The sequence below is a fragment of the Xenopus laevis genome, chromosome 4L (genome assembly GCF_017654675.1).
Source record: "Xenopus laevis strain J_2021 chromosome 4L, Xenopus_laevis_v10.1, whole genome shotgun sequence".
In the NCBI taxonomy this organism is placed as follows: Eukaryota; Metazoa; Chordata; class Amphibia; order Anura; family Pipidae; genus Xenopus; species Xenopus laevis.
In genome coordinates this window covers 112,514,494-112,529,564 of record NC_054377.1, presented here as the reverse complement: position 1 = coordinate 112,529,564, position 15,071 = coordinate 112,514,494, and the positions used below count along the sequence as shown (strand labels likewise).

Genomic DNA, 15,071 nt, shown 5'->3' with positions numbered 1-15,071 from the left:
CTACCTATGTTACCTATAATTAAGTACCGGAGGGTACGAAACACACAAGGTGCATAATACGGTGTCTGTATGTATGTATTTTTATTATGATGTTAATTGAATAAACTTTTTTTGAATTTCTATATTTTGAGTATTGGGACATTTTCTTTAATGGTGATCTAATGGTGCCTTGAGAACTGGGGCAAGTCACTGGCAATATAGACCCCCACCCTGTGCTTTAACTTAATTTTCTTATACCTTATTTTGTCTAGTTGTGCTTTTCCAGTAAGCTCCCGTCTTGTTTGCACCTTGCATTCTGTATTCTATTTTTCTACATAACTTTTCTACATTTTTTGCTTTGTTTTTGTCATTCACAATTTAATTTTTATAATTCTACCACTCCACAAAACACCACCTCCTTTTTAAAGTATAATTTGGGGGATTTTTTTTTATCAATTGTTTTTCCCCTCTACATTTTATGTATGCTGAACTTTAGAAGTGTAAAATTTTATTAGGCAGCTGGTGATTTGGATACTTTTTCCCATGACAAGTAATCCATATACATTTCATTTCCAAAGGAACTGGAAGAACAGTTGGAAGAAGAAGAAGCCGCTAGACAGAAACTTCAGTTAGAAAAAGTCACTGCTGAGGCAAAGATGAAAAAGTTGGAAGAGGATGTTCTGGTGCTAGAAGATCAGAACACCAAGCTTGGCAAGGTAAGCGTAGTGTACTATGTTATATTAACATGTATTAATAAAGCTGCAACATATTCCGCAGCACTATACAATAATTAGTTGTATATATTGAACATACACATTACATACAAAAAATAACCTATACAAGAGCTAAAGAGGGCCCTGCCTAAAAGAGCTTGCAATCTGGTAATGCCACCAGTATACTAAAGACAACATAATCTTTTAAGTTATTTGGGGTTAGGAACTGAAAATCTGTTTCTCTGTAATCATAGGGGGACACAGGAACCATGGGGTTAAGCTCCCCCCTCCAGGAGGCAGGACACTTACTTACAATCCATTTTTTAAGTGTCCTGCTACCAGAAGGTTGGACTCTCAGTCAAGTCGTGACTGAGCAGGAATAGTCTACGACCTTGTAGCATATACCTGAATAATAGCAGCACCGGGGTCATTCTCTAGCCTGTCAGGCTATAACAACCACCAAAACGTTCCTGTGAATTTAGTCAAGGACAGATGGTCTGGCCGGTGCGTACGTGGCGAGTAACTGCTATTAAGCATAACAGCTCACCTTGCTCCCTTGGTTGGCAGCTCTCCTCCCCCATGGTCCTTCCTAATGCCACACTGCATGTTCCTCCGCCTTGGGCTCCTATCTAGGCTATAGCGACGTGCACTTAGTTACACCTCTCTCCCCCAACTTTTCTCAACTCAAGAGAAGTTTTTGTTACCTTGACAGCCTCCTCTTTTCATTCAGCACATTGGCGCTTACAAGGCGGCATTCAAAAGCAGGAGAGGGGGAGGCTTAGTGAACGCCCAGTGGAACGCAGCGCACTTTCGCGTTCTGGTGGCCATCTTGCGCACCCTTTCTTCTCATTGCAGCGCAACAGCAGCGCTCCAGCACACTGGAGCAGAGATAGGAGCCCTGACTAGAGCCTTCCGGCTGAAAGCTCCTGTGGCCAACCCTCACTCTCTCCTTCTACAAGCAGAAGGTAGACCAGTGGGGTTATTCAGCAGGGCGGGGGGAGGGCTGCCAGAACAGCACAGGCTACGTTTTTTGCCTGCACTACATGCCAAATTAAGCTGACCGGCGGACAGGGGGAGCCACTTTGCAGGTCTTGCTCAGGGGGGGCAGGGAATAGCACCCGCTCCAGCTATTATCACAAGCCCAGCAGCAGCATTAACAGAGAACTCTGCTATGGAAGGGCCCAGTACTATTTCTGACATGCCAGCACCAATGTGGGCCATTCAGCTAACTCAATCACTAGCTTCCCTACAGGGACTTTCCTCCATTGCTGACAATCTGGGTTGGGTGTTGGCCAAACTAGACCACAAAAATAGCGGAAAACGCAAGCAGGCAGATAGCACCAAAACTGACATCGCTGCACCAAAACTGACATCACTACACACACCCTATCTGAGGATTCATCAGCTGACCAGGCCTCTTCTAACTCGGAAGGAGAGCTACCACCATCTGACCTCTTGTCAGGTGAAGAGGAGGAAAATTTAGGACCGCAGAAACCATGATACTCAACATGACATGGAGAGTATTATTAAGGGTGTTCTAGAAGTGTTAAATAGCTCTCAAACACCTAAATCACAGGAGGATTCTGGCTTGTTCAAGAGAGAGTCGGAAACCTGTTTTCCCTCTCACGAACATCTCCTTAAGATAATTCAGGAGGAGTGGAGCTCTCCAGAACGAAAATTTCAGGCGACTAGGAACATTTTCCAAATCCTATCCCTTTCCGAAGGAATTGGCGGACAAGTGGGCTAATCCCCCAGCAATGGACCCACCTGTGTCAAGACTTGGTGGTCACAGATGCGGTGGTCTTGAAAGATCCGTCCGGACGAGTTCTCAGAACTAGTAAACCAATAGGGACAGCTGCAGATCAATCTAATGGCATCCAGAGACAATGCAAAGGTCCCTCGATTCTTCGCTCGTTACCGAGAAATGTTAGCGGAAGGAGTGGATGCCATGACACCGCACTGGCAATTCAGTCTAGCTTACATATTTCCACCACTTCCCATATTACCACGAGTACCCAAAAAGATCAGACATTCCAACATCACAGTAATAGTGGTGGCCCCATACTGGCCTCGGAGAACCTGGTTTTATGACCTTCAGGAAATATCAATCGCACAATCGATACGTCTTCATTACAGACCGGATCTGCTGTTGCAGGGACCCATCACTCATCACAACCCCGGTCTGTTCACTTTGATGGGATGGCTGTTGAAACGGCCATCTAGCGGAAGCAGGGCTTAGCAGAAGAAGTGATCCCTACAATGCTAAAAGCTCGCAAGCCTACATCCTCGAAATCCTACCATCGAGGTTGGCAATCCTACCGCAGTTGGTGCGAAGAATCCAATCTACCATTTCTTGATCTCAACATTCCTAGAGTTCTATCATTCCTGCAGCGGGGCCTCCGATTGGGACTAAAGCTTAGTTTAAGTGTCAGCTCTGTCGGTCTTATTCCAGTCCCGATTAGCTGTAGATGACACATTTTTACAGGGAGTGGCGCATGTGGTACCCCCATATCATCATCCGATACCAGACTGGGATTTAAATGTTGTACTCAAAGCTCTACTTGATCCTCCCTTTGAACCACTGAGATCTGTGTCACGTGGCTCATCTGGAAAGTTGTGTTTCTAGTGGCAATAGCATCAACCAGAAGGGTGTCTGAACTAAGTGCACTGTCATCTGATCCTTCTTTCCTAATATTCCACAAAGATAAGGTAGTTCTACGTACAGTTCCTTCCTTCCTTCCTTCCTTCCTTCCTTCCTTCCTTCCTTCCCAAGGTGGTGTCATCCTTCCACATCAACCAAGAGATTGTAGTTCCTTCTCTCTGTCCTGATCCGAAGAATGACAAAGAACGATGACTACACAACATAGATGTAGTTAGAGCATTACCATGGTACCTGGAAAGGTCAAAGTCTTTACGACAATCACTATTCGTACTACCACGTGGTCCCCCGCCGGCGTCAGGCTGCATTAAAAGCCACCATCGCAAGATTGTTCAAGGAGACCAATCCATCCAGCCTATCTATCCAAAGGAAAGATCCCACCCGAAGGTGTTCGGGCTCATTCTACGAGAGCAGTGGACACTTCCTGGGCATGGCGCAACTCTGCTTCACTGGACCAGATCTGCAGAGCGGCGACCTGGTCCTCCGTGCACACCTTTACAAAATTCTATAGAGTTCATACGTTTTCTTCAGCTGAAGCATCACTTGGGCGCAAGGTGCTTCATTCAGTTCTGAAGTAATGGTCAATTCTACATTCATTCCCTCCCTGCTGTTCTGGGGCTGCTTTAAGTCCCTGTGTCCCCCTATGATGACCGAGAAAACATTCTTTTTATACTCACCGTTAAAATTGTTTCTCTGTGATCAATAGGGGGACACAGGGCTTCCCCCCCTGAAGTTATTGTTGACCATTGGTCATTACGGGATATTCCCCTGATTACCTTCTATGGTTACTACTTATATACAGTGGTGTGAAAAACTATTTGCCCCCTTCCTGATTTCTTATTCTTTTGCATGTTTGTCACACTTAAATGTTTCTGCTCATCAAAAACCGTTAACTATTAGTCAAAGATAACATAATTGAACACAAAATGCAGTTTTTAAATGAAGGTTTACGTTATTAAGGGAGAAAAAAAACTCCAAATCTACATGGGCCTGTGTGAAAAAGTGATTGCCCCCCTTGTTAAAAAATAACTTAACTGTGGTTTATCACACCTGAGTTCAATTTCAAAGGTTATAAAGCCATTTCTAAAGCTTTGGGACTCCAGCGAACCACAGTGAGAGCCATTATCCACAAATGGCAAAAACACGGAACAGTGGTGAACCTTCCCAGGAGTGGCCGGCCGACCAAAATTACCCCAAGAGCGCAGAGACAACTCATCTGAGAGGCCACAAAAGACCCCAGGACAACATCTAAAGAACTGCAGGCCTCACTTGCCTCAATTAAGGTCAGTGTTCACGACTCCACCATAAGAAAGAGACTGGGCAAAAACGGCCTGCATGGCAGATTTCCAAGGCGCAAACCACTTTTACGCAAAAAGAACATTAAGGCTCGTCTCAATTTTGCTAAAAAAGATCTCAATGATTGCCAAGACTTTTGGGAAAATTCCTTGTGGACCGACGAGACAAAAGTTGAACTTTTTGGAAGGTGTGCGTCCCGTTACATCTGGCGTAAAAGTAACACAGCATTTCAGAAAAAGAACATCATACCAACAGTAAAATATGGTGGTGGTAGTGTGATGGTCTGGGGTTGTTTTGCTGCTTCAGGACCTGGAAGACTTGCTGTGATAGATGGAACCATGAATTCTACTGTCTACCAAAAAATCCTGAAGGAGAATGTCCGGCCATCTGTTCGTCAACTCAAGCTGAAGCGATCTTGGGTGCTGCAGCAGGACAATGACCCAAAACACACCAGCAAATCCACCTCTGAATGGCTGAAGAAAAACAAAATGAAGACTTTGGAGTGGCCTAGTCAAAGTTCTGACCTGAATCCTATTGAGATGTTGTGGCATGACCTTAAAAAGGCGGTTCATGCTAGAAAACCTTCAAATAAAGCTGAATTACAACAATTCTGCAAAGATGAGTGGGCCAAAATTCCTCCAGAGCGCTGTAAAAGACTCGTTGCAAGTTATCACAAACGCTTGATTGCAGTTATTGCTGCTAAGGGTGGCCCAACCAGTTATTAGGTTCAGGGGGCAATTACTTTTTCACACAGGTTTGGATTTCTTTTCTCCCTAAATAATAAAAACCCTCATTTAAAAACTGCATTTTGTGTTTACTTGTGTTATCTTTGACTAATAGTTAAATGTGTTTGATGATCAGAAACATTTTGTGTGACAAACATGCAAAAGAATAAGAAATCAGGAAGGGGGCAAATAGTTTTTCACACCACTGTATATTTTTTTCCTGATAGAGCACTCTTTGTGACAAAACTGATTGTATAAGGTCAGAGTGTGGGGTTAAGCGAGATAGGCATGCCCACAAATTTAGTAGTGAGTGTCCTGCCTCCTGGATGGTGGAGCTTAACCCCATGGTCCCTGTGCCCCCCTATTGATCACAGAGAAACAATTTTGTTTTTGAGAAACACTCTACATATTGCAAGATGAACTGGATCTCTCTTTCTGCAGGAGAAAAAACTATACGAAGAACGTATTGCAGAGTTTACCACAAATCTCACTGAAGAAGAGGAAAAATCAAAGAGCCTTGCAAAACTGAAGAACAAGCATGAAACTATGATCTCAGACTTGGAAGGTATGCATTTGTTTTTTTTAAAGGAACAGTTCAGTGTAAAAGTAAAAACTTGATAAATAGGCTGTGCAAAACAAAAAAAATTCTAATATAGTTAGTTAACAAAAAATTTAATGTATAAAGGCTGGAGTGAGTGGATGTCTAACATAATAGCCTGAACACTACTTTCTGCTTTACATCTCTCTAACTCTTAGTCAGCGACTTTAAGGGAGCCACATATGACATAACTGTTCAGTTAGTTTGCTGTTGAATCTGACATGCATGCTAAGGATCAAAAGCAAACGGTTATGACCTGTATGGCCCCCCCCTAAAGTCACTGATTGGCTACTGACTGGTAACCAATAAGAGAACTGCAAAGCAGGAAATAGTGTTCTGGCAATTATGTTAGACATTTGGGCACTCCAGCCTTTATACATTACATTTTTGGCTAACTAATAATATTGAAAACATGTTTTATTTGGCACAGCCTATTTACCCAGTATTTATTATTGCACTGAAGAATTCCTTTAAATGTTTTGAACGTGGATGCACATTTACATCTTGTGAATACAAAATTTCATGCACAAGCTCTAAATAATCTTTTTCGATGCTTTGATTAACTGCAGAACGACTAAGACGTGAGGAGAAGCAACGCCAGGAACTTGAGAAAACAAGGCGAAAGTTGGAGGGAGACTCGACAGATTTACATGATCAGATAGCAGAGCTGCAAGCGCAGATAGCCGAACTCAAATTGCAGCTTGCCAAAAAGGAGGAAGAACTGCAAGCGGCATTAGCAAGGTAGGTTGTCTGAAAAGCTTTTTATCACAGTTAATCCTTTCTGTCACATTTTAGCAAACTTGAACTGTGTGTGTAACTTAATTTCTAGAGCCGAGGAGGAGGCTGCTCAGAAGAATTTGGCCTTAAAAAAGATCCGAGAGTTAGAATCACAGATTGGAGAGCTTCAGGAAGACTTGGAGTCTGAACGAGCTGCACGCAATAAGGCAGAGAAACAAAAACGGGACTTGGGTGAAGAACTGGAGGCTCTGAAGACAGAGCTAGAAGATACTTTGGATTCCACAGCAACACAGCAGGAACTGAGGTAATGTGCAATTCTAAAAGTATTGGTGCACAATTTTGTGTTTTTACATTGTGCGGAATAAGTAACCTTTCATAGTGACTTTTGTATTCCAGAACAAAGCGGGAACAGGAAGTAACCCATCTCAAAAAGACCCTTGAAGATGAAGCACGAACTCATGAAGGTCAAATACAAGAAATAAGGCAGAAACACTCACAGGCTGTAGAAGAGCTTTCTGAGCAGCTTGAGCAGACCAAAAGGGTATGCAACCTTTAATATTTAGACAAAGCCTCTGAAAATGTTGCTAGCAGAACAAGGCAAACAACGGAACAAGGCAAATTTCAAATGTGCTACATGGCCATAATTAGATTTTTATATTCGATTTGTTAGGACTTGACCAATTTAAGGATTTTTTCTGCACATTATTTGGCTACTGAGACTTGTTCCATGCTGATTTTACATGTTTAATTCAACTAGCTGTTGCCAGGGAAGGTTATAGTGAGCTCTGGCTCTGGAGAAAATTGCTTTTTGTTAATTCAATTTAAATCTTGTAACAAAGTCTTTTGGTTCAACCATTCTAATCAGCTTATGCTTTATAGACTTCAGTATGTTTCTAAAAAAGATTTTGTGTTATGAAATTTTAAAACCTGTAAGACAGTAGAGCATAACTAATGTAAAAGTTTTGTTTATGTGGAGTGCTGTGATAGGTTTTTTTTTTTTGTTTTGACAAACCGCTATCTATGTTTTAGTTGAAAGGCAATTTGGAGAAGGCAAAACAGGCACTTGAGGGTGAGCGCAATGAGTTGGCCAATGAGGTGAAGACTCTTCTGCAGGGCAAAGGAGACTCTGAACACAAAAGAAAGAAAGTAGAAGCTCAGCTTCAGGAGCTGCAAGTGAAAGTCACAGAGGGAGACAGAGTTCGGTCTGAGCTGTCCGAAAAGGCCAACAGATTACAGGTTAGAAAATATAAATATATTGTACTCCTATAACAATTCTTGTGGAGCATTCCTTAAAAGATACACTATATAATTTCAGGTGGAACTGGACAATGTTAACAGTCTTCTTTCACAATCTGACAGCAAATCCATCAAACTCGGAAAAGATTTTTCTACACTTGAGTCTCAGTTTCAGGATGCTCAGGTATGGTATATATTTGGCTTTACTGTGTATATTACAAGCTTAAGTGTGGTCAAAAATTCAAGATAATGCATACATCTGCAGAATGACAGGTGGCACATCTTAATTTCATATATACTGTAGTACTAAATGCTTTCATCATTTGTTGGGTTAGAGACCAGATGCACTTTACTCAGCTGAAGATAACAAGGGTTGCATAACAGCTTTTTAGGATTGCATTCCAAGCCACTGCTGCGTAGAAGTCCCAATAAATACAAAATTAAAATGTGATAAATGTCATATTGTATTACAGTGAAATAGGCAGAATGTACTACAGCTTGCTTTTGGATTTTTCCATACTGCTTGCCTCTGCAGAGGTGGTAGTAACAATAAGCCATACACTTCAAGCACATGTATCACTTGATGAAAGCATAGCAGCTACCATTTATATGCCCAAATACAAACATGCACACAAGGAATGGTCTATGCACACAATGTATTTCCCACAAAGTGCATTTTACCCAACAATACAGGAACACTTAAGTATGTCTGTTTCAGTATGTAGGTTTGTCATTGGTTTTGTATACTGTTTAAGCAGTTTAGCTCAACAACAAATACGTAAATCTATTTGCAGGAACTCTTGCAAGAAGAAACAAGGCAAAAACTGTCATTCAGCACAAAACTGAAGCAGATGGAAGATGAGAAGAATGGTCTCTTGGAACAGCTCGAGGAGGAGGAAGAAGCCAAGAAAAATTTATGTAAACAGATTTCCACACTGCAGTCACAGGTTTGTGCAATTTTACTTTGAAGAGATGTACACACAGGGGAGAACAAACATAATAAATGTAAGAATATGCCATGGGGTAAGACGCATGGTAGAAAGAAGGTCCCTGCCCTGTAGAGTTTTCAGTCTTATGTTGGTAGATAACCTACAGGAGAAATAAGAGGGCCAAGACTGAATACATTATTTTCTAATTCTCCAAATATTTTGATTGTGCCCGTATAGAGTAATTCAGCCTTAGTCAGGAAGGTAAAGTAGGTAAGGGATATTGACGAGTGACGCACTGTTTTCAGTAGCTGTTAAATTTACAATTTTTTAGGATTCGGCCAAATCCTAAACTGAAGCCAGCCTTACCCCCAATTTCCTTAATAATAAATTCACACGATTTTAAGGATTCCATTTGGCCAGGCAATGAAATTCTGCCCAATTGGCCACCAATCCCGTGCATCGCTAACAAATGATATTGAAAATTACAAATGCCACCTCCCTACTCCCAGGGGCAATCCAGTAACCATTTCATCCATGCTTGCATTTACAAAGCTCAGGGGTCAGGAGTAGCATACTGAATAACCTTGAAACATTGCCATTGCACTTATTTTGTGTTAGGGATAAGAAATATAGTAAATATGTTCTCTTCTATGCCTCATATATAAACACCTGCTTCAGATATTATAAAGTAATACATCGGTATATGCATTTTAAATATTTAGCTGCTTTACAAAACCCATTGTTATGGGCATTTACTTAGTTCTAGCTGAGAAGTCATTATTTTAGTTTTGGGATTCAATGTTCCGTACATTTAATCTTTGCCAGATGACAGATATGAAGAAGAAAATGGACGAGAATGTTGGTTCACTGGAAACTGTAGAGGAACTAAAGAAAAAGCTACAAAAGGACCTGGAAGCAGTAAATCAGCGCTTTGAGGAGAAAGCAGCAGCCTATGATAAACTGGAGAAGACAAAGACCCGTCTGCAGCAAGAGCTGGATGATATCAGTGTTGATCTAGATCACCAGAGGCAAATTGTTTCTAACCTTGAAAAGAAGCAGAAGAAATTTGATCAGGTGATTCAGACTTGATAAATATTGGACATTCTAGTCATACTGGAGGCATACTGTAAGCCCTTACTCTGCCAACAGATTATACATTGTATGAAGTTATGAATTGCTCACAATCTAATTTTCCAGCATACGTGGGTTGACTTGCAACGTGCTGTTTCCAGAGCAGTTGTGCCCAACGACATTTAAAGGGTTAAACACAGTTGCATTCCCCTGAATGAGAATCCTAGCTTTATAGTGCTAATTATACAGTTACAGTAACTAAACTAGTAAAGATACTTTGGTCTTTGGAGGGTTTTTTATATAGACCTATTGTTTCTGGTTAATAGTACTGTATATATGAACTAGTAGAAAGAAATACTGTTAGTTAATGAAGGCAGAGTTTATCCACTATAATGAGACTGACTTCTTATTTCATCAGCTATTGGGAGAGGAAAAGGCAATTTCTGCTAAATATGCAGATGAGCGTGACAGGTCTGAGGCAGAGGCTCGTGAAAAGGAGACAAAAGCACTGGCTCTTGCCCGTGCTCTGGAGGAAGCTCTGGAAGCAAAAGCTGAATTGGAAAGACTCAACAAGCAGCTACGCACAGAAATGGAAGACTTGGTCAGCTCAAAGGATGATGTTGGCAAGAGTGTAAGATTCTAATTCTAAAATATAGTTGTTTTTTTTTTTGATTATAGTTATTAATGAGTCCCTTTTTGTGTTTATAAGCCTTGTTGGCCAGTTTTGGTTGTTGGTCTGTTTCTGAACTATCTTCCTCCTGAATTTCTTTTTCCTAATATTTGTAATACCATATTACCCTAAGCAATTACTTTCAATAACCCTCTCTGAGCTTACAATAAAAGTACCAGTTTTCTTTTAGGCCGTGTGGAGTACAGGTATAGGATTCATTATCCAGAAACCTCTTATACTGAGAGCTCCAAATTACAGAAAGGCTGTAACCCATTGACTCCATTTAATCCAAATCCATTTTTAAAAGAAAAAAAAAAGATTTCTTGTTCTCTAATAATGAAACAGTCCCTTGTACTTGATCCAAACTAAGATAATGAATCCTTATTGGAAGCAAAACTAGCCTATTGGGTTTATTCAATATTTGCATGATTTTCTAGTAGGGAGAACCATTTATCAAAGCCCAAATTTATCTAATTATTTTCTTTAAAATACATTTCCCTGAAAATTTGCAGATTTTAAATCCAAAAAAATTCTGATTATTGCATGAAACCCAGTGCAGACCAAGATTTTCGGATTCTGACTTTTTCCATCCTTGAGGTATAATAAATTCCGAAAAATTCATTTTATTTTTTCCCCACAAAAAAATCAGATTTTACAGTAAAAAAACAATTTTGGGGTTTTTGGCATTCGTGGGCTTAATATATAACCCCCTTAGGGTAAGATCCAAATTACAGAAAGACCTAGAAAAGCTCAGGTCCCAAGCATTCTGGATAACCGGTCTCATACCTGTATTAGGCAGTGTGTGGGATTTGTAGTTTTGTGTTTGCAAAACGTTACAAGTAAATGTGGGTACCTGTGTTAAAACAACTTGTTTACAAGGTAAATTCTATGTTTGTAGTTTACAGTGGAAAAAAATGTAAAGTAACATTTGCATCATCTTCTTTGATTAGGTGCATGAGTTAGAGAAGTCCAAGCGAGCTCTAGAGCAGCAGGCAGAGGAGATGAAGACCCAGCTGGAGGAGCTTGAGGATGAGCTACAGGCTACAGAGGATGCCAAGCTTCGACTGGAAGTAAACCTGCAAGCTATGAAAGCGCAATTTGAGCGTGACCTCCAGGGACGAGATGAACAGAGTGAGGATAAAAAGAAGCAACTGGTTAGACAGGTGAGGCTGAAAATATTTTTCCTATGTACTAATGCTATGTGATGCATTTTTTTGCATAGATTAAGTACCAAATAAATGTGTACTTTTTATTTTAGGTAAAAGAAATGGAAGCGGAGCTTGAAGATGAAAGGAAACAGCGTTCCCTGGCTGTGGCTGCTCGGAAGAAACTAGAAATGGACTTAAAGGACTTAGAAGGGCAAATTGACTCTTCAAACAAGAACCGTGAAGATGCAATCAAACAGCTGCGCAAACTGCAGGTAACTATAAATCAAACCAAATTACATTCTGTTCCGTCATATCCGTCCTTTCATCTCGGCCTTTCTGCCCTCTGACCCCTAGTTTACCTCTACAGAAATATTTATTTTGCATATTCATACAAAAATGTAATCTAAATGTGTGTTGTGTAGGCTCAGATTAAGGATTACCAGAGGGAGCTGGAGGACACTCGAGCATCAAGGGATGACATCTTGAGCCAGTCCAAGGAGTCTGAAAAGAAGCTAAAGAGCATGGAGGCTGAAATGATCCACATGCAAGAGGCAAGTAACAACCTTATACTAAAGGGACACTTTGAGCTAAAATGTTTCATTATGCAGTCCCAGACTTTTTTTTTTTTTTTCTTTTAGGGATGCACCGAATCCAGGATTTGGTTCGTATTCGCCCAAATCACTGTCCCTGGCCGAACCAAATACTAATTTGCATATGCGGAAGGGAAATAAAGTTACTCATTGTCACAAAACAAGGAACTAAAATTTTTTTCCCCCTTTTTCCTTTCCCTCCCCTAATTTGTATATGCAAATTAGGATTTAGTTCGGTATTCCGACGAATCTTTCACAAAGGATTCGGACAAATCCGAAATAGTTGTTTGGGTGCATCCCTACTTTATTTTTATTTACTTTCATGTAGTTACAATTGTTGTGAAATGGAAAACAGTTGTGAATATGGAGTTACAAGTAATGTCAATACTCGAATATTGCAACTTGTTCAGTTTTCCGAGCGGTCGATAAATATCTAATGCATCTAATATGTCCCTATACTGTAGCTTATAACTTCGACTCCTGCCATTTATACTAAGCTATGACCGTTTCATTCTGCAGGAAGTGAATACAGTCACTCGTTTTATTGCCTTTTTTTGTTCAGACATGATAGAATCTTGTTTTCCTCACCTCTTAGGAACTTGCTGCTGCTGAACGTGGTAAACGACAAGCCCAGCAAGAAAGGGATGAACTGGCAGATGAGATTGCGAATAGCAGTGGCAAAGGGTAAGTTATGACTTTTTTTTTTTTTTTCCATAAAATGGTTACGTTTGCTCTATTTGCTGGTGGTAACAATTATCTTAATAATTTACTGTAAAATAAATTTATTTCACTTCACCATTTGTTTGGACTATTGCTTTATTTTGAGGCTTTTGCTTAATTTTATTTTTTCTACCATTAAGGGCTTTGGCTCTTGAAGAGAAGCGTCGTCTGGAGTCCCGTATTGCCCAGCTGGAGGAGGAGCTAGAAGAAGAACAAGGAAACACTGAACTTGTGAATGACAGACTCAAGAAATCTACTCTCCAGGTATTTTTGATAATTGTCCTCCATTTTCTTTTGCAGCTGATTAAAGCTTTTATGCTCAAGTATAATGTGTTACTTCTCAGATTGACCAGCTGAACACTGACTTGACTGCAGAGCGTAGCAATGCTCAGAAGAATGAAAATGCCCGCCAGCAAATGGATCGTCAGAACAAAGAACTGAAGACCAAACTTCAAGAGATGGAAGGGATTGTTAAGTCCAAGTTCAAAGCAAACATCACAGCTCTGGAGGCAAAGATCGCTCAGCTTGAGGAACAGCTCGACACAGAAACAAAGTATGAATAAGAAACAAAATGCTTTATATTCATGTGGAAACCATGGTTTTAAATATGAAAAAGTTTTTATGGCTTCAGAGATGTATTAAATATAGTTATATTCCAGATACCCTTGATAGGACTACATTTCTAAACTTTTTTACCAAAGATTCTTTTGCACAATATTGATTTCCCCCAAATATGTCACTACAGTCTTTAGTTTCCTTTTCTCATATTTCCTGTTTTCCCGCAGAGAGCGTCAGAATGCTAGCAAGCAAGTGCGGCGTACAGAGAAAAAACTCAAAGATGTACTGATGCTGGTGGAAGACGAGAGGCGCAATTCTGAACAGTACAAAGATCAGGTAGTTACCATTTTCTGGTTTTAACAATATATTCTAGCTATGAACTTGCACACAACTTTCCTTTTTTTCTTAAAGGAACAGTTACACCAAAAACTGAAAGTGTTTTAAAGTAATGAAAATATCATGTAGTGTTGCCCTGCACTAGTAAAACTGATCTGTTTGCTTCAGAAACACTACTAAAGTTCATATAAACAAGCTGCTGAATAGCAATGGCAGAAATTGAAAAACGGCTATATCGCACAGGGTAAATAATGGATAACGGATAACATTGTTCTATAGAGCTTATCTATCTGCTGAGCCTTTTCTCCTTTAAATAGCTGCCCCCATGGCTACACAGCAGCTTATTTATATAAACAATAGTAATGTTTCTGAAGCAAACACACCAGTTTTACTAGTGCAGGGCAACACTGCATTATATTTTCATTACTTTAAAACCATTTAATTTTTTGATGTTACTGGTCCTTTAACCCTTTTTTTGAATTTCTGAACAGGCTGAAAAGAACAATGTAAGGATGAAGCAGCTGAAGAGGCAGGTTGAGGAAGCAGAGGAAGAGGCCCAGCGTGCCAATGCTATGCGCCGTAAACTGCAACGTGAGCTTGAAGATGCAACAGAGACTGCAGAGATCATGAACCGAGAAGTCAACACCTTAAAGAGCAAGCTTCGGTAAATCCCAGTGTGTTGTGGATGTATAGTTTGCAGTGTCTCTGTATGCAATATTCATAAAAAGTTTTGGTATGAATAGTATTGAATGGTACTCTGGGTGCAGCAGAATTAAAGGGATAACGTCATGGGAAAACATGTTATTTTCAAAACACAGTTAATAGTGCTGCTCCAGCAGAATTCTGCTGTGAAATCAGTTTCTCAAAAGAGCAAACAGATTTTTTTTTTATATTCAATCTTGAAATCTGACATGGGGCTAGACATATTGTCGGTTCCCAGCTGCCCCCAGTCATGTGACTTGTGCTCTGATGAACTTCAGTTACTCTTTACTGCTGTACTGCATGTTGGAGTGATATCACCCCCCCAGCAGCTTAACAACAGAACAATGGGAAGGTAACCAGATAGCAGCTCCCTAACACAAGATAACAGCTGCCTGGTAGATCT

General features: G+C 40.4%; 1 protein-coding gene across 1 annotated transcript in view; it reads left to right on the top strand.

Moving 5' to 3' along the window:
• myh9.L (myosin, heavy chain 9, non-muscle L homeolog) overlaps nucleotides 1–15,071 on the top strand; it is a 57,754-nt gene that overhangs the window by 41,010 nt on the left and 1,673 nt on the right. The window contains 18 exon segments of the mRNA NM_001088377.1: nucleotides 558–695; nucleotides 5,814–5,937; nucleotides 6,540–6,711; nucleotides 6,800–7,012; nucleotides 7,105–7,249; nucleotides 7,738–7,944; nucleotides 8,024–8,128; nucleotides 8,739–8,891; nucleotides 9,699–9,947; nucleotides 10,363–10,575; nucleotides 11,565–11,777; nucleotides 11,873–12,034; nucleotides 12,185–12,313; nucleotides 12,948–13,036; nucleotides 13,213–13,336; nucleotides 13,417–13,625; nucleotides 13,858–13,966; nucleotides 14,458–14,630. Coding sequence (NP_001081846.1) covers nucleotides 558–695; nucleotides 5,814–5,937; nucleotides 6,540–6,711; nucleotides 6,800–7,012; nucleotides 7,105–7,249; nucleotides 7,738–7,944; nucleotides 8,024–8,128; nucleotides 8,739–8,891; nucleotides 9,699–9,947; nucleotides 10,363–10,575; nucleotides 11,565–11,777; nucleotides 11,873–12,034; nucleotides 12,185–12,313; nucleotides 12,948–13,036; nucleotides 13,213–13,336; nucleotides 13,417–13,625; nucleotides 13,858–13,966; nucleotides 14,458–14,630 — 2,927 coding nt within the window.